The 18,453-nt window shown below is 41.2% G+C and overlaps 1 protein-coding gene across 1 annotated transcript; it reads left to right on the top strand.

The window, feature by feature from the left end:
* The first annotated feature begins 1,995 nt into the window (after nucleotides 1–1,995).
* kmt5c (lysine methyltransferase 5C) lies at nucleotides 1,996–16,877 on the top strand. The gene is made up of 9 exons (XM_040043695.1): nucleotides 1,996–2,391; nucleotides 2,792–2,924; nucleotides 5,288–5,453; nucleotides 5,584–5,693; nucleotides 5,801–5,964; nucleotides 7,467–7,486; nucleotides 7,697–7,833; nucleotides 7,958–8,130; nucleotides 10,176–16,877. The coding sequence occupies exons 2-9, from the start codon at nucleotides 2,812–2,814 to the stop codon at nucleotides 15,425–15,427; spliced, it is 6,135 nt and encodes a 2,044-aa protein (XP_039899629.1). The 5' UTR covers nucleotides 1,996–2,391; nucleotides 2,792–2,811; the 3' UTR covers nucleotides 15,428–16,877.
* The last annotated feature ends 1,576 nt before the right edge of the window (nucleotides 16,878–18,453 follow it).

Raw genomic sequence — 18,453 nt, 5'->3', positions numbered from 1 at the left:
AGTCATTGGCAGTATGGGAGAACAGAGTGAAGACGTCAGGCTGCTTAGAGGCACCATCTTAAAACTCTTTGTTAGACATGTTCTTTGGCCAACTTCATGTTCACATGTGGTCATGACTTCCGTATTTTAGTAAGCTAAAAAAGCTTGCATGGAACAATTAAGGTTGCCACATGCAATGTTTTGTTTCTATATAGTTTTAAATGGTCTAAGCTGCTTTCCAGGGTGATTTTTTTTCATGCAAATTCACTTTTTTATTAGTTTATATATTAGTTTTAACTTATATCATGAATGCCATTTGTCTGGGGAGTTCAGAATAGTATTACTTTACACCCACGTGAACCCCTTTTCAGGCTTGCTGTGTTCAAATAACTGATATAATCCTATTTTCTTAAGTTTAGTAGTTAATTTATAGTTAACAAGTTGTGACAATATCACAACACTGTGATATTGCAGTATTATGAAGGAAGGGAGGGTCCACAGAGAGAAAACGGATGGACATCGGAGGACAGCAGATGGCTGAAAAAGATTAAAGAAAGAGAATATCAGCTCACCATGCTGTGCCTGTAGCCTGATGTCAGACAACGCTGTAAGTGTGTTTATACTCTGACTTTTATCCCAAGCCTTTATGTGTGTGTTGACTCAGCAGTGATAAAATTAGACCATTTGAGGATAATGCCTGATGGTCTCGTGGCTTTATATTCCATTTTATGTTAACTTGTTCCACTTTAGATGCGGATGGCACCCAAAAATTCGACAAATGTAGAAAAGTAAGTGATGCTCACAGTTTGCTGAGGGAAGACCAAGTGATCCCACACTTTACATGGCCATCCCACCCAGCAATCAAAACCTATGTCGGTGAATGGAAGCTTATCTGTTATATTCTTATCTAAAACATTGACCTCACATGATCCAGGGGTCCATTTGAAGGTCACCTGTTGCCAAAAGCAGGACACCTTGGTGGCTTTGGGCCAACCTGGGAGATAAAGATGACCAGATCCAGACTGACACACCAATCTAATAAGAAAAGACTGGAAAAATACAAACTAGGTCAAAGAGGACTGACCTTTGGTCTTTCCATGCTGTTAGCACATGACTTGATCATGACACTTCTTCCTTGTTATATCATGTCACTGTTTTATCTCTTTCTTTTTCAGGCTAATTTAGGTAACAGGGTTGCACGTGTGTTGTTAGACACAGCAGCAGTGCATAATGACTGTTCTTTAAAAATATGTTGATGTGAAAAAAAGAGACACGTGTCAACAAAATCATCAATCTTAAATTAACTAGTCTATTAGACATGCTTATCAGAAGGCTATGGCAAAGAAAAGAAAAATACTATTTTGGGCCGTTCTCATGAGCTATTTTGTATTTTAAATAATATTTTGGAATCACCTTTCCAACCCAGAGGCTTACAGTTTGTCCCAGGACAAGAGTGATTTACAGGACAAATGTATTATGTGTGTATTATGTACTTTGCGAAGGGATTATTCTCAATTTTCGTGGGTCGGACAGAAAATGTCCTGCAATAGTAGAATGGCTTATTGTTTGTTTTTATTACGACGTAACACAATCTAAAGCTTGGCCCTTAAATTTGTCATCTCAGTAATTAAAACTTAAAATAAATTATTTAAAGGTTAAGCAAATATAAAGTGTTTAAATAGCAAAATTTCAATCCTGAAGCATTAACCTAATGCACGGAGTTCCTCACTGTGAGCTTTAGTGTAATTAACAGTGCAGGAGGGTTTCAGGCAGGTTTTAGTGTCGCTGCTGATGAGCGCATTCTGACTGTGTACTAACAGTGTGATTGTGTGAAATGCTTTCCAGCAGCCAAATAGAGGCAGAGGCCGCTGTACAAGAAAGCACTCCCCTCTGCACGTCGTAGTAAACCCAGGGTATGGATAGGCTCCGCCCATAAAAAGGTCTGACCAATCACAGAGCTTAAAACAAAGCCCTCTGGTTTGATTTGTAAAATTGACCTTGACCTAAGCGAATGGCGCAGCGCAAGGGGCGTGGCTAACAGCTAGTTCGGTTGCATTGGACGTCGCTCATCATCAACTTTTGCTACTAGACGAGCCTGTAAAAGCTAGTTAGCGGCTACAAAACACACACATTTCGTGTCTCAATCGTTCCCCGGTGTTGTGCATTTGTCCCCCTTTTAAAATTTCGGCTGGGACCCGGAGTCGTGAAGGAGCAGTAAAATTCCACAAGCGACGAGGAGACTCCATCTTCGGGGAAAGCCAGCGAGGCGGCAGAGAGCTAGCGGGCTTCGCTGCTGCTGCTAGGCTAACTTTGCCCCAGCCAGCAGAGCGAGAGCCGGAGCAGAGCGAGTGAGCGGCTTGCTGCTAAACGGTCAACCTGACGATACTTTCGTTGACTACAAAAGACTCCCAGGTAGGTTTGGGAAGCCCGCATAGGTGTGTCAAGCATGCATCGATGCGCTGGCTTTCATCAGCGCTGCGATGCAATCCCGTTACTGTAGCTGCAGGCCATAGCGCTAGCTCCCACCGTCCCTCAGCTGATAACATATTTACCCTGCTAAGCTAATGGACTGTGGAAGCCCGTAGAAACACAGCCACATTCCTTTCTCACGCAACGATTTTATCTACTGTTCTTCAACATGATGCAACTCAGCAGCAGACCGGTTATATACGCAGATATTAGGGCACCGGTGAGAAATTTAATGCAGGTGTTGTGTGATGTGCAGAAATGCAAAACTCGTAGGTGATTGTGGTTTGTTGTTGTTGTTGCTGCTGCTGCTGTCACAGCGTTACTTTGATGCCTGTGGTTTCAGCATGCTGATGGTGGGAGGCGATGGACGGAAGCACTAGAATGAGTGTGAAGGAGCTGTGTGAGACGGATGACCTGGCCACCCGCTTGGTGCTGGACCCTCTGCTGGGCTTCAGCACCCACAAAATGAACATCAGGTAATCTGACACACAATACAGCAATCATGGAGTCCAGTGACTACCCAGTGCTATGGTATGGCTGGAAAGAGTGTGATCACTGCTGTTTCGCTGGCTTTTTTAAGGCTTGATTTCTTAGATTTTTGGTTGGGTGGAAAAAATACGAAAGCAGAAGAAAGCAACTGATCTAAACTAATAATCCCACAATAGGGTTAAGGGGTGAATTTCATTTTATAGTGAAATATAAAAATAAATAAATGTGAGGGTGAAAGAGAAACCATAACATGAGCGCTCACGTAAGGTGTATCTGATATCCCGTAGTGGTGTTTTTTTGTGCATCATCAAAATAATATTGGTCCGGTTTTAGCTTTGCACCTGACCAATCACATTGTTGTGATGTCATAGCTTTGCAACTTGAGAAAAAAAGACTGTTATAATGATGTTATGAGGATGTAGGAACAAAACCCACATGTGGATATCAGATTGCGCTCCATTTCAACATTTCATTAATATTTCTTTGTGTCAACAGCCGATTGTGTTGCGTTACATCAGTTTTGTGCTGGGAAAATGTTTAAAAAAATTTAACAAAGAGCTGAAAAGACTTTAAAGTATGTCAGTTATTATTTAGAATGTCAGTGTTTGTTTCCCCAACACAAAGGGGGAATTAATAACAATAAAGAAATATTATTAACAGAAAAACAATATTGACTCAAACTGTTATTTAAACGCTCAAACAGCCGAGCTATTTTAGCATCTGAAATGACAAAGCGGGGTCATGACTCATACTTTATACAGGAATAGAGCAATAATGGGTCTGCTTGTGGTTATCATGCTGTTTCCTTTACATGTAGCAGATCTTGTTAAATCCACTAATGCCTTTACTTATGTGTGTCCATATTGTTGTGTAATAAATAGTAACATTAGATGAACCGGTGACGCCTTCATCAACAGCAACTTACAGTGAAGTTTTCCTAATCAGGCTTTTTCTTCAGCCTTTGTTACTTCCAGGCTTCTGTTTAAAACAAAATCTTAACACGTATGTTGTTTTGATGTGTGTGTGTTTGCGCAGAAACATTCAAATTATTTATGTCACTTTTGCCAACTAATTTCTGTCAGTTGAGCTGTTTTACTTCAGGTGTTCCAAGTGTCTGCCTCAAGGCCTCCGCAGCAGTAAATGGTGCTGCTCTAGTTCTGTTAGTCATGGTTGACTGCAGACCATTACAATGTCGTGATTAGAAGTGGAAAATAAAATGAGAGCCTGTAATTTTATAAAAATACATACATTTCCAGGGTCATAAATTACTCTGTATAACTTTCCATTATCCTCCCAACACCAGTCGGCTAATTCCTGTTATTTGAAAGGTGGAGTGAAAAAAAAGCTTTACATTTTGTTAAAGTAAATTGGAAATGTTTTTATCATTAGAAATATCACTACAGCACACAGAAATGTGCAGTTTGAGTTCTAAATTAACTTTCTTTGGGCACTTGAAGGTTAATCATCAGTCCAGAATTTCGCAATCCATGCATTCCTATTAAAGCGGCCCCTGAGCTCTATAAAACTTTAAGAATACCAGGTGGTTCTGATTATGCTTTAATGCAGTGACACTTCAGGCCAACTGCAAAACCTGGACGTTCAGTGAAAGTTAATATATAATAACGACGAGTGTCCGAATAAAAGCTCACACCTCAGCAGTCATTAGAGAAAGTCATTAAAAAGAAAAACCTGAATTTTACTTTAATGAAGGTGTACGCAGCAGCATCAGTAAACTGCTGTTCATTTTCCTGGGAAGAAAAACAAGATTTTTCATGAGTAGTTTGACAACCGCTTATTTTAAAGCAGTTTTAATGAATGAGTTTGTTAAGTGTTTGTAAAATTCTGGGTGGTGTTTTTCCTGCATGAAATGTATTTAAATCCACTTTCAAACGAATAATTGAAAATAATATAAGAACAGAAAAATGCATAGGCTTTTATTAAATAAGGTAACGTAAACTCTTTGCCTTTACATCCTGACCAGTCATACTTATGGGTGCAGCCACCTCCCAGAGGGCCGTGGAAAAACCCTGTGTGCACCTGTTGTGCATGTTTTGGTGCATTCGTATTAAATACAGAAGTGAAGGAAGGTTAGATTTCTGAGAAAGATGCACAGATATTTATTAATTGTTATTGTAGCTTATAAGAACAGAACTGTGGAACATTTAGTCCAAATATTTTTAACTGTGAGCTGATTTGGGTGTTTTTTGTGTGATTTTCTTTTTATTTTCTTTTTTATTTTTTTTCTTAAAGTTGTTGGTTCAAAAATATATTTGGATGCTATATCTAAAATTCAGTGTTAAAAGGAAGCTTCTTAGACTCTTCTTATATCTGTCCCTCTCTCTTTGTGCAGCCCCCCACCAGAGATCCGACGTTGGGGTAACCTCAAAGAGACGCTTTTGAGGTTTCAGCGTACGCACGACTTCAACGCTACGTTTGAGGCTCTAACGGTGGGCGAGCTGGCTGGTGACTACTTTAATGCTTTGGGGAGCCATCGACAGGAGCTGCTGAGACAACATGTATGCATAAAACAAAAATGTTTGTTATCATTTGACTTTATCGTCTATGCGTGTATGTGTTTATCACCGATACTTGGATTTGTCACTCGAGTGTAACATCACAATCAAAGACCGTGTGTGATGTTTGCAGGTTTATCGCTACCTCAGTGCCTTCCTGTTGGATAGCGGTGTCAAGATAGAGTCCTGTGACAGATACTCGTCAGAGACCAACGGAGCCAAGATAACCTCAACTAGGCACTGGTATTCACACGCAGCAGCGTCACGAGCTGCCACTGCAGCAGCACTGCGTCCTGTACGGTGTTGTTTTTTACAACTGAAAATGTGATGCCTGAATTGTTCCTCTGCAGGTTTGTAGGAGAGCGGGTGGAGGTCCTGCTGGGCTGCATAGCAGAGCTGAGTCCTGCTGACAGTGCCGTGCTGAGGGCGGGAGTCAATGACTTCAGCGTGATGTATTCCACACGCAAACGCTGCGCTCAGCTCTGGCTCGGGCCTGCAGCTTTCATTAACCACGGTGAGTGTGTTTACCTTCGAGACTAGTGGTTGTACACATATATATGCATCTTAATGGAAATCTAGGCCATGCCTTCAGTATTACACTGTAGTTACTCTTAAAGTGGGCCTACTGTGTTTCTCTCTATATGTGTGCTGTTACAGTGATTGATACTGATTTACACTGACCATGCCAGAGTTTCAGATAGTGTGCAAGCAGTCCTTTTAAAATCATTTTAAAATGATTTTAGCTGTCATTGAGCAACCCTTTATTTAAAGTTTGATTGCTCACATTGGAAATGCTGAGGCTGGTGTGCGTACAGTTAACTCTGTGGGCCGAAAGCTGAGGCTTCAGGCTGCTCTGAATGCTCTGTTTCAGATACGTTTCTGCTCTTTGCTTCTGTTACGATAAAAACAGGGACTATCTTGACCCTCGTGCTTGCGATGAGCAGGCAATCAGAAGATGTTGGCTTAAAAAGAGGAAAATGGAAACTAAAACAGAAGAGGAACTGAGGGGCTTTACCAAAGCTTAATAATAGATGAATAAATATGAATAATTATGAATAAAAATAAATAAATAAATCATGCAAACCTGTGCTAAATATGGAGCTGGAAATGAGCATAATAGGCCGACTTTCGGTTCCTTACTCAAGCTGATGAATGTATATAATTCATAGAGCGCACCAAAACAGATTTATCCTGAAATCGGTTTGCACTGCAGTGACGCAGGGATAGCGGTCAATGTTTTGCACCCATGTCTGTGTCGTCATCATAATTATAGTGAGAAATTATAGGTTTCCTCATATGATTTATTGACTTTCTAGTTACAAGAGCGAGAAAATCATGTTAGCAGATGACATGTTGGTGCACAGCAATAAAGATTCAGGAGGTCTTTCATACCTCATGCAATAACTCTTTTATTACACAAAACATCTGTCTAGCAGAGAGTAAATTGTCTGAGTTTATTTCGGCCCTGTGTTGTCTCAACACTTCACATCCTGTTACAGTGAACCACTTTAATGTGACATGACATATGCTGTGCTTGTTTTCACTGCTGTTTCTTTTTGCTCTATTGAATTTGAACTCTTTTACTTTTCAAGCCACTTTGTCATATTATATTATATCAAGCTTTTTTTTAAGCATCTGATTGTATTTCATTTAGATTTGGAGCTTTTCTTTTGCATGTTGTTTGTTTTTTGAACCTTGTTGAGCTGTTTTGTTTTGTCACATTTTTTTTGTGTTGATATATTTTGTATTTGAGGTGTTCTGTTGTAGGTCTGTTTAATGTTTCAGCTCCATATTTTAAAGAAAACAAAGCATATCTTATCCTAACTGCAATTATGCCAAAGGCCTAGTAAAAACTGGGTCATTTTTTCTATCAGAGGGCTATCTCTTTATTTCTTTAGTGAAAATAAATCCAATCTAAACCAGTAGATTAGCAAAATGTTGAGTTTTTCATTCACTGGTGTGATTTTATTAGTGACCTTATTTATCTTTCTTTTTCTTTGTCCCGTTGCACTGAAGACTGCAAGCCAAACTGCAAGGTAATCTGCAACAATAATTCACTAAAACACTTCAAGTTGAAATTATAACATGTTATTTTCATGCTAAATGTTTTATTTTAAGTGCAGATTTAGACCTGCCCTCTGCCTCCTGACTGCTTTGTTGTTGTTGTTGTTTCCCACGGGCCATCCAACCTTTGTCTTTGTCTGTTTTTTTTTTTTTTTTTTTTTCCTTCTTTTTCACCCGCCCAGTTCGTCCCCGGTGAGAAGAATATCGCTTGTGTTGAGGTGATTCGACCCATAGCACCTGGGGAAGAGATCACGTGTTACTATGGAGCCAGCTTTTTTGGTGAAGGCAATGAAATGTGTGAATGCTGCACCTGTGAGAGGTACGTCCATTATCTGATCAGACGTGGTCTTTATCAAAGTCTTTTTTTTTTCTCAACAGATTTTATTCATCTAAGAGATGAAAACTCTGAACTTTTAATCTTTTTTTTTTTAACTCTTCTTTAGGAATGGAGAGGGTCACTTCAAGCACAGAGGGAAACAGCCTGAAATCGAGGAAACAAAGGACCCCGTGGGCCAAAAGTACCGCCTGAGAGAGCGATATCTTCGTCATCACAGAGAGAAAGGTCACTTTTCTACAAGGCCAATAACACCAGGAATACACTCGGGAATCTTTAAAGGTAACCAGTTTGGGATTTTCCTACTAAAGAGCTTTTGTGCTTTCCCCAAAGCACAAATCAGAGGGATTGCACATAAAGGGAAAATCCATAGATTTTTATTGAGTAAGGTAACACAATACCTAAACTATATGCAGTCATGTCGTGCTCAAGGCCACTCAGGAAAAACCCTGATGTTAGTGTGGAAACACACAAATAAACAGAGTTTTTGCCTAATTTTTTTTATTAAATCCTATCCAGTGTTATTTATATAGCTCCAAATCACAGAGACAGTTGCTTCGAGGTCCTTTATATTGTAAAGTAAAGACTACATTAATACAAGCCCCGCAATAATACCTGGTACAGCTTAAATTCTGCCGTGACTGCATTGTTCAGATTAAAATTATTGCTCTGTTTAAAGTATATGTTCAACAGTGGCAGTGCAATTATCCATAACCTGTAAAATATTATGCCTTAAAAAGGGTCTACTATTAAATATTTGTGCAGCTACAACATGACATATATAATATAAAATCTCCAAACTTGTTTACTTATTCTACTAAATAAATAAACTAAATAAATCCAGATGTTTTAATATCCTTTTGTTCTTATCTGTTTGCTTTAGGTAGCATATGCATGCTTATGCAATCATATAAATAAAGGATTTATTATGTGGGGTTTAGAATAATTAGATGGGATCTTCCTCGGGGACAGCCAACATAAACATTATGAGGGAGCACTCACAAATGGATCCTCATTAAAATATTTATATTTATCAAAAGTTATTCAATAATCTGTGTCGATGATTAATAACAATGGAGCTTTAGTTGTGATTAGACTCGGATTTTAAGAGGATTTTAATTCAAATGACAATTTTGGCTTCCAGCAATCATGAAAAGATGGTAATCAGGATGAACTTACTAAATTACTTTTCATCATTCATTTTTGCTACAAAGCTCTCATTTTTTCTTGTCGTATGAATCAAGTTCAACCTTTTCAAAGCTCAACCTCACCCAGTTTAGTTGAGCTCTACCCAAGATGTCTGAAAGTGAGCCCTTGCTCAATGAAATCTGCCTAAGAGGAGTAAATGTAATGAAAGTTTTTTTCCTGCAGCTCTGAGGGCCTCTCACTTGATCTTCTTTTGCAGACCTTTCTCATGGGAGCCTGTGGGCAGGCAAAGAGTGGCGGTTATTCTTGTGTAACGGGCTTTATAGTCAAGAAAACAATCCCTTAAACTGGTCCCCTACCAAAGGACAACAACCCTAACCCGCCTCTTTTCTCAGTTTATATTATCTATTTGTCCTTTAAAGAACTTCTAGGGAACCACTGTTTGTTTTTTTGTTTTTTTAGGTTTGTTCATATATAAATGCTATAGAAATGCTTATGTAGTAGACGAAAGAAATCTTTCAGCTTTGGGCTTAAATTTTAAGAAATAAATGTGTAAAATTACAAAAGAAATTCTGGTAGCTCATTGCCTAGAGTGTCCTGTAATTCTAAAACACACAGCTTCTGTTCACAGAAAATATTCTTTTGTACGTGGACCTATTGTAAGTAGTGAGAAACAGGAACTGTTTTTGTTATGCGATTGTTTATCTATTACTTAATTACTGTTGTGGAGTATGATTGGCCACAGGGAGGTCTTTATCAGCAGAAAAAGCTGTAAAACACATTTAAGTCCAACAATTCATGCCCTTCACATTTTCCAAAGCTATCCAGTGAGTGTATTGGAGTCTTTGTTGAGGGGATTCTGGTGCCCGGACCTTACGTTTGACGTCCATTATTTAGATTTTTAATTTTTATTTTAGATTTTACCTCCTGTTAGAAACAAACTGTTATGTGTTCCACTGTTTCAGAGTAAACATGCTTTGTTTCCTTCTTCTTTTTTTAAAAAAAAGAAAATGCTTCAACGTCTTGATGCAATTTACAGTTGTTGTCTTCACAAGTTTGATTTACACTATAGACCAGACTCTGCACATGAAGTTGTTCACAGGGCAGAAAAGCAGAACAATGGGTTTTGTGTAGAAACCAAAAAGTTAATTTGCTTCTTTGTTGCTGTCTCTCTTTCAAAGCCATCCCCTCAAGGAACTCATTCACTCAGCAGATGAGAAGAAATGCCTTGAAGAACAGAAAACTGAGTCAGACAAAGAAGTGGAGACAGGAGAAGCAAAGACGATCAGGAAAGCACCCACTAAAGTCCTCCTCTACAGCCAAACAGCGGCGAACGGTTCCGCTTTTATCCCAGGTTACACTAAAGGACCTTAGAGTCAGAGTGCGGCGCCACTCTTTGGATTTTTTACTCAATTGTAAGGATCCAAAAAGCAAAGAAAGGGCACTGCTGCTGCAACTCGAGGAAGTGAGGCCACAAGATAACAGGCCAAGGGGACTGAACATGACTGGGGAAGAAAGCAACAACAGTGCGGTGAACTTGAAGCCCTTTACTCTGAATTCCTCCATGTCAGCATGTCAGAAAAGCAGATCTGCGGTAAGAGGCGCAGGCCTTAATGGGAGGTTTGCAAAAGTGGTGGGCAGGAAGCCCGTTCACATGAGGACCTCTTCAAGAACAAAAAGCAGCGTTCGCACCACACTCGCACACCAGACGAAGTCCAGTAACACAACTAACACTACAACTGTTTGTCACCCGGATGAGGGCGACAAAATCTGCAGTGCAATAAAACAAGAGAATGTCGAAACTGCAATCACAGAAAGTCAAAACGGCGCGTGCGGCAGCGGCGCCGTCGAAACCAGCGTCATCACCACGGCTCAAAATCCTGCTGCCGAGCAAACTGAGCGCAAGACTATCAGAGCTTTATCCACGAGTAACACGGATGGATTGAAGAACACTGGAGACAATCCGCTAATATCTCTGAAGCAATATCTTACAGTCAATCTAACGAGGTTATCGGTCTCACAAAGTTTGGAAGTTGGAGAAAGCTGTGAAGACAGGAAAGTAAGGGTGGAGGTTAGAGGAAGGAGGATGCAGAGCCAGCGCCCAGGCCCAGCAACAGAAAAACGAGCATCCAGATTTCAACAGAGGCAGGCGAGAAGTTCAGAGGTCTGCACAGCTGACGGTAACGGAGGGGTGAGGGAAATGTCTTTCAAGTCTCCAGATCAAACCAGTGTAAGGAAACGGCATTCGAGCGAGAGCACGGGCGACTTATCCCACAGTGAGAAAAAGAGAAGCGAGAAATTTAGTGAAATACAAACGGCTTCGGTAGATGACAAAGATTTTATAACAAACGAACAGACGGATTTTTTAAAAGGCAAAACAGAAGAGCAGAAAGACAGTAAAAGTAACAGAAACCTAGAAGAAGTGAAAAGGTCTGATTGCAAAATGGTTTCCAGCAAATGTCAAAATAATGTCCAGGATGTTAAAAATACAGCCAAGGGGGTTTGCACGCAGGAAGGATCAGGACAAATGAGTTTGAGTACGCAGCCAGTAAGTAGGCATGAAGATGATATTGTTATAAAACAGGCAAAGGTTCTGCTATCTGATATTTTAAGAAAAGATAAATCATTAATAGATGGGAGATTAAAGGGAGGTAATGTGGGACGACGGTTTTCTACCTGGGCCTCCAAGGAGAGTGCCGAGGGGGAATCAGAACAAACTGAAATAAATGGAGGCAGGTTCCGGCGTTCAGTGCAGAGGAGGATTATTAGAAGACGAAAGATAAGGCCCAGAGCAGTGAAAAGAAAAGCAGAAGATAAGCCAAGCACCAAGGGACACTTAAGCAAAGACATTACAGCTACAGTTAAGACGGAGTTGAGTCAGGAGAGTTTGGAGCCTAAGTTGCCACAGAGGCACAATGACCCACCGGCCACCTGCCTCAACCCACTACCTCACAAGTCACTGATTTCGGCTAAAACCACGACTAATCCAGACACCAATGCACAAGCGCACGCGCAGTCCAATATACCTCTGAAGAAACGTACATTTCGCAGTTCGGCACTAGATTCTGAACAAAGTCTAAACTCTGCCTTAGATCAGGTTTCTAAAAATGTTACAGAGTTGAAATCGTCTGCAGTGCTGAGGCAGGACCTCGCCCCGTCTTCAGGGGAGAGTAGCAAAGTGAAAAGAGAGAATAAAGTCAGAGTTAGGAGGACAGAAATGCAGCGGTTAGCCCCCAGAAGACACTCCTCTTTTAACAGGGTCCTTCGCTCGAGACCTGCTGAAGCTCAGCGTGGTCATTTAATGAGGAACGCTCGAAAGTGTAAATTAGAGAGGCTGGATGAGGATGACGCCGGTAAAGCACAGACACTAGAGAGCGAGTGGGCTGAGGATGTAGCTGAAAGTCCGACTTCAGATGAATTTCAAAGTAGAAATCAGGGGAAATTGATGACCCTGGAACAAAGTGGTTTGGAAGACATAAAGCCAGACTTTTTTAAAATTCGGCTTAAGAGGAGAAGAGGGAAAGTATGGGAGATGCAAAGTGCAGGGTTGGAAAACATGGCATTAAAAGCAGAAAAGGGAGATGAGTTGGTGGCATTCGATCCTTTTAAAGCTATTATGGACTCGGTGTCAATTTTAAACATGGAGATGGAGGCAGCTCAGGCTCACGTGCAGGCTAGTAAGAAGTCAAAGAGCAGATTGCATCGTTTGAAAAAAAGAGGAGAGAAGTTGCAAGCTATAAATTTCTACACTGGTGCAAAATCAGACAAGGACCTTGAAAATGACAGGGAAAACGTCTGTGGGCCCGATGTGTCTGCCAGCAACGAAGTACAATTCAAAGAGAAAATCGATAGGGACCCCGTGGTTGGAGTCAAGCAGCTGCTAGAAAAAACAGAGAGTCAGAAAAATGACAGCGCAGCCCTGTCAGCGGCAGCGCTGGAAACAAAAATCGAAGAAGGTTTTTTAAAGAGTTCCTGCTTGTTTGAAAGTGGGTCACAAAAAAAGCAAGAGCCGGAACTGGACATAAATGGCTGTCCATTACCGGTAATTAAACTGCGTAGGAAGATGGAGGATATTTGGGAGGTGGATAGTAAAGAGGAGCTCATACAGCCCGATTTAAAAGTAGAGACCATTATTAAGACAGAGATGAAGGGTCACGTTTTAGGTAAACAAAAAGGACTTTCCGATTGTTGCAAGCTCAAAGAAGAGTGCCCATCTTCTGAGAGACTGAACAACAGCTCTCTGAAAACCGAACCGCCACCATTTTCTTTGTCCCTATCACCGCTGTCGCTGTCCTCGCCCCTCAACGACAGTAAAACCGAAGTTATATCCGTAGCTGCAGACAGAATCACTGAAAGGCCAGAGATGATCAGCGGAGGAAGGAAACAGAGGCACAAAATGGACAGAACACACAAGTGTGGGCCTGTCGAAACACCCACCACTTGCCTTAGTCACACTCTTCAGCAAATTGATAACAGTCTCTCTCGGCTTTCCGAGGGCTTGTGTTCATCTCAGACTTTGGAAAAGCCCACAGCCTCTTCTAATTCTGTCATCCAACCCCCGTCCCAGTCTCCTCCATTTGCAACAGCAGATAACATGCTTACCAGCGAGCCCAGCTTCACAAACTGCTGTGATGACATTCTTGACTTTCAGTGTCTCAACTTTGAGGGCTATTACCAGCCACAGAACATGCTTCCATCTTCCCCATCAGATCTGTGTTCCCTGGATCCTCCTACAGATCCTTTCAGCAGTCCCCTCTCTCACAGCCCTACCGACACGTGGACCACGGAAACGCCATACCTTGGCCCTCCCAGTCCTGGAAATAACTTTACCAGTGAGGATTTGCAGTTTTTTCCAGGCCTAATGCCTTCCAAAAGTGACTCAGTTCCTCTGGAATGTGAAGCAAAGGATACCTCTAAAGACAGAAACCCACCCAACACCAGTTTCAGTTATTCAGCTCTGGGCAACCCCGACTTGGCGGCTAAAGATCGAATTATAAGTAAAAATCCGGGAATGAGGTTTTCCAAAGAAGACTTAAAAAATCAGTCTTTCATGGCACCCAGTAAGCCTCGTTTTATGGGTGCGTCATCGTCTTCGGTTACAACTCAAAGCCCTGTTACTTTACCCCACCCTGCCATGAACATAAAGCCAAGCACCAGCCAATCAAAAACCCAGGCTAACCTCAAAACCCAGGGTCCCTTCCATCGTATGACCATTCCCAATAAATCCCAGTCGTTTTCCAGCAATCAGCCAAACGCAGGTAGAGCAGTGTCCCAGAGCTGCTTAACAAAGCCCGTACAGTCGTCTCAAATGTCTAACAAATTCCTCTCTCCTCAGCTCTTCACTGTGAAAAATCCCAACCCTCCCGACAATCCATTCAACTTTCCTGAGAAAACCTCTACAGTTATTCACAGGGTGCTCAAGTTTCAGGGGGGCAACCAGAGTCAGAACTTGTACAGCGCACCTTGCAAAGAGACCACGGCTGCCGGCAGCCCGACCGTCTCGTCCAGAATGCTAGGTGCAAAATCAGGTGCTATGGAGAAAACCCAGCAGAGTCCAAAGTTCTGCTTTAGTGCAGACAGTCATCAGAAAGGCAACTTGTCTGTTCAGGGGTTCGAAAAGGACGTTCACCTCGCTTCCTCCAACAGGTCCAACATTCATTTCAATAAACCCAACTCCTCAGTTTCTCATTCTTATAGTAAAGCTAAGATGTCATCAGACAAACATGAAAGTGCCGAAGCCAACATGGCATACAAAAACTTTTCTATCTTGCCGAGGCAGTTCTACTTTCCTAGCAAAATGTCCGACGGTTATTCAGCACCGCACGAGAAAAGCATGAAACAGGATAAATCCACTACGCCGACCTCAGACAAACACCAGCCGTGTTACACTCAGCAAGACCCCTTTGATTTCAGTTTTGGCACTTCTCTTTCGCCCATGTCTCAGCACAACAGCCCCCAAGTGGTTCACAATACACCACCTGCTACACCAGCACCAGCAAACAAGTCCTCAGCCCCCTCAGCCTCGTTCCCTTACGGTTATCAAGGTCCTCCTTACGTACTAAACTTCAGTGGAGACCATTCTTTGACCCTGGGTCTCAGGGATGGTGCAGAAGGCTACCCAGGACTGGGCTCAACAAACTACACCTACCACTGCCTGATGGAGCCTTCGGGCACACAGGGGCGGCTGGTCGTCGAGCCCTGTGGACCTCAGCTCTCCAACCCAGCTTCTCTGGCTGGATTTTCAGGGCTCAAAGGTCACGACGAGCACTGCAGGAAGGATATGCAGCAGCAGTGCCACGCTGGGGATCACCAAGGCACATCACACTATGGACCTGTTACAACATCTCACTCCATGGGTGCCACAAAACCCAAGAGGGTGAGGTTAGTGGTGACAGACGGCACAGTGGACTTAGATCTTCAGTACTCGGACTGAATTAGTCTCCCAATCCCAGAATACAATTGGGAATATATCGTGTCTGTTGCACACACAGATAACAAAAACAGTTTTGTAAGAAAAAAAGAGCTTTTAAAACTATCTGACTGACATTTTTTCAAAATAATAATTTTAATTGACTGATAATGCTAACATGTACAGGGTTTTATGTAAAGCAAAATTACGAGTGTTTTAATTGCTGTCCGATTTTTTTTTTTTTTCTCAAATAGTATGTCCACTAAAATTTCCTTAGATTACCAAATTTCCAGTGTATGAATAAAACAAAGCATTAAATATATTTGTGTCTGGGAGGCCCTGTAAACATTTAAAGCCCTCTTCGTGTACTGTAACATAGATGTATGCATTTTTCTACACCCCGTAAGGCAGTAGAGGCAGGAGCCACCGTCACCGGTTGCTGGTACTTGTATTGGTGATTTTAAAAAGGCAGCTTTGTGCCTCAGTCTTTGATATGTTCTTGTGACTTTTTGAAGTACCCATTGAAACACCCTCTACCCTCAATTTTATACTCACAGTAAGCTTTTCTCACTTGGTGTGTGTTTGTGCGTGCGTGTGGGTGTATGTGTGTGTGTGCATGCATTTGACAGGCAGACCTGCAGGTGTCGAGGGATCAAAGTGTAAGGTGTGTGTCGCCGCACCCGATCACGCAACTGTTGCTTTGCCAGGTTTAGGTAGAATCGTTAGCGCGTGAACGAAAGGCTCGTGCATGAACAGTGTACAGTTAGCGACTTCATCGTAGGACAGTTTTACTGGGTGACGACGGGTTTCATCAGTGTCCCAGTGTGGACGAGTGACTGAGTGAGGAACTGCGATTTGGTTTTTTCTTGCTAAATGAATCGACATCTCTAACAAGGCTTCATCCAGGTGGCAGACTAAGTGACAATCTTCTCACTTTTGTCCTTTATTTGGTCTCTTTTTCGAAGAAGGAACTGAAGGAAACAATGCCGCAGCAGTTACTAATATTCTGTCGTTGCTGATGGAGCTACGCATCCGTAGGTGTTCATATTGTAACCACAGTTATTTGCTGTTGTTGGAGTCACGTTGTGTCATTACTGTATGTTTTACATCAGTGAGTGGGAGCATTCAGTGTGACTGCACAGCCTTACATTACTACCATCAAAATGTACTGTCTTGATATGGAAAGGCCAATTATTTATTTTAATATCCTCATTCTTGAAAAGGTGCTTTAATGTAATTTATATTTCACATTGATTGTTCAAGCTATTAAATGTTTGTATTATTTAATGGGACAAAATACTGAGCTGAATATTTACACTGAGTATTTAAATTCAAAGCTTTTCACATCTTATCCAGTTTTTCAGTTGTTACAGGTGAAATGTTCTCTCTTTCTTATTGGCAGTTAGTCTCATTGAAAGTCTGCTGTAGAAAATGTACAAATGTAGCCTATATCATTAAAGACACTTAATTCTTTTTTTTGGTATTTTCTTCTTTTACTGCTTCTTGAATTTTTTTTGTTGAACAGCAGTGGGAAAACGAGCAGAAACTACAATCTGCTCCAGCTGGCTGATTCTCAACATTAAATGGGTCTTTTTCATTTTCCCTTAGATGCACGCACCTTCCAAACTTCAAAAAGGGTTCCCAAGCAGTTTTAAACATCCCGTGTGTGTCCTTTAATGTGTTTATATGAAAGCTAATCTGTTCCAGAGTATAATTTGCTCTGTTAGTTTATTTTAATCCCTTTACAGTGGAAAAAAAAAATGGGGAAAGCACAAACTATATATAAAAATGGACGTAGCCATCACAATGTGACCCTGTAGTTTCCGAGTGCTGCATTTTGAAGGCTCAGTGTTAGCGTTTTACCCACATCCATGTTGGTATTTTGGAGCTAGTTGTTATAGTGTAGCAGATAACATTAGAGGAAAACTGTTCACAGGTGGATACTAAGTACCAGAATTAGGACATCAGCTCTCTTTTTGATAAAGGGCCATTAGGCACCCAACTCAAGCTCAGGAGTTTTTCAGTGACAGAAATGAGCTTCCACAGTAATGTGCAGTAGCACAAGTAAAAGAAATAAAGAGAGAAAAATGCTGCTTGTGTCAATGCAAACAGAAAAAGCTTTAACATGCGAGTCTATGGAGATTGACAGACTTTTAGACAGGGCTAAAACAATTCTAACAACATTTTCCCATCTTGTTGGTTTTCTCAAGGGCGCATGTAATCATTTAGTCCATTAAACATCTTGTCAGGGTTGTACCTTATTGTATCATTTGTTCTGCGTCCCCTGATTTAATCATCATTATCTTGGCGTTAGTCTGTCCGTTGTCTGTTGATCTTTCACTTCCTGCCCGCTACAAGGAGCCAGCAGCTGCTTTTCTTAGCACTAGGAGCAAACAAATGCACCCAGTCCCCTAAACTGGAACCAGGAAACCCAATATTTATCCTGGAAAGGAAATCCCCAACCACCTTTTAAAGTAGTTTAGAATTATTTAGTATCAGTCTGGTTTATGGTCTAAATTAAACCGTTTCAGTTTATCCCCTGATGGTAATCCCGAGATTTCGTGCTCATTTTCAACACTTTATGCAGATTTGAGACACAGCACCTTTCGGAAAACCAGGAAGACAACATTTCCTTATAAGTGATCAAACCAGCAACACTTCTGAACCTCACAACTTACATGGTTTTCTGTGTTTTTCCTTCCATGATTATCAACCTGCCCGCTACAGGGAGCCAGCAGCTGCTGACTGTCATCACAGCACTGTGTGAATATGTATTCTGTGGGTAATTATTACAAAAGAATCAGCACTTGCATGAACTTGTTATTCATATTCATGCTCTGGGAGTTAAAAACAGACCTACCTGGGACACATTTGACTTGCTAACTATATAGTTTTGCCTTTCACTTCTTTAATCGTGTTAGACAAATGATCTAATTTTAGAAAAAAAAGTGTTGATTTTACAATGCAAGTAAAATATTTCATCTTGTATGAGTATACAGCGTGGTGAACTCATCAAAGCATTCAGTCAGAAAAAGAAATTCAAATAATTT

This window comes from Simochromis diagramma, unplaced genomic scaffold, assembly GCF_900408965.1.
Source record: "Simochromis diagramma unplaced genomic scaffold, fSimDia1.1 OVJJ01000321.1, whole genome shotgun sequence".
Lineage (NCBI taxonomy): Eukaryota > Metazoa > Chordata > Actinopteri > Cichliformes > Cichlidae > Simochromis > Simochromis diagramma.
Note: the sequence above shows the minus strand (reverse complement) of the source record. Positions and strands in the feature narration are given on the sequence as shown.

Excerpts from the sequence above, each read along its gene's own strand:
- kmt5c (XM_040043695.1), top strand. The coding sequence starts at position 2,812 with ATGGACGGAAGCACTAGAATGAGTGTGAAGGAGCTGTGTGAGACGGAT. Across the intron at positions 2,925-5,287 it reads ACCCACAAAATGAACATCAG|CCCCCCACCAGAGATCCGAC; the intron begins GTAATCTGACAC and ends CTCTTTGTGCAG. Across the intron at positions 5,965-7,466 it reads TGCAGCTTTCATTAACCACG|ACTGCAAGCCAAACTGCAAG; the intron begins GTGAGTGTGTTT and ends GTTGCACTGAAG.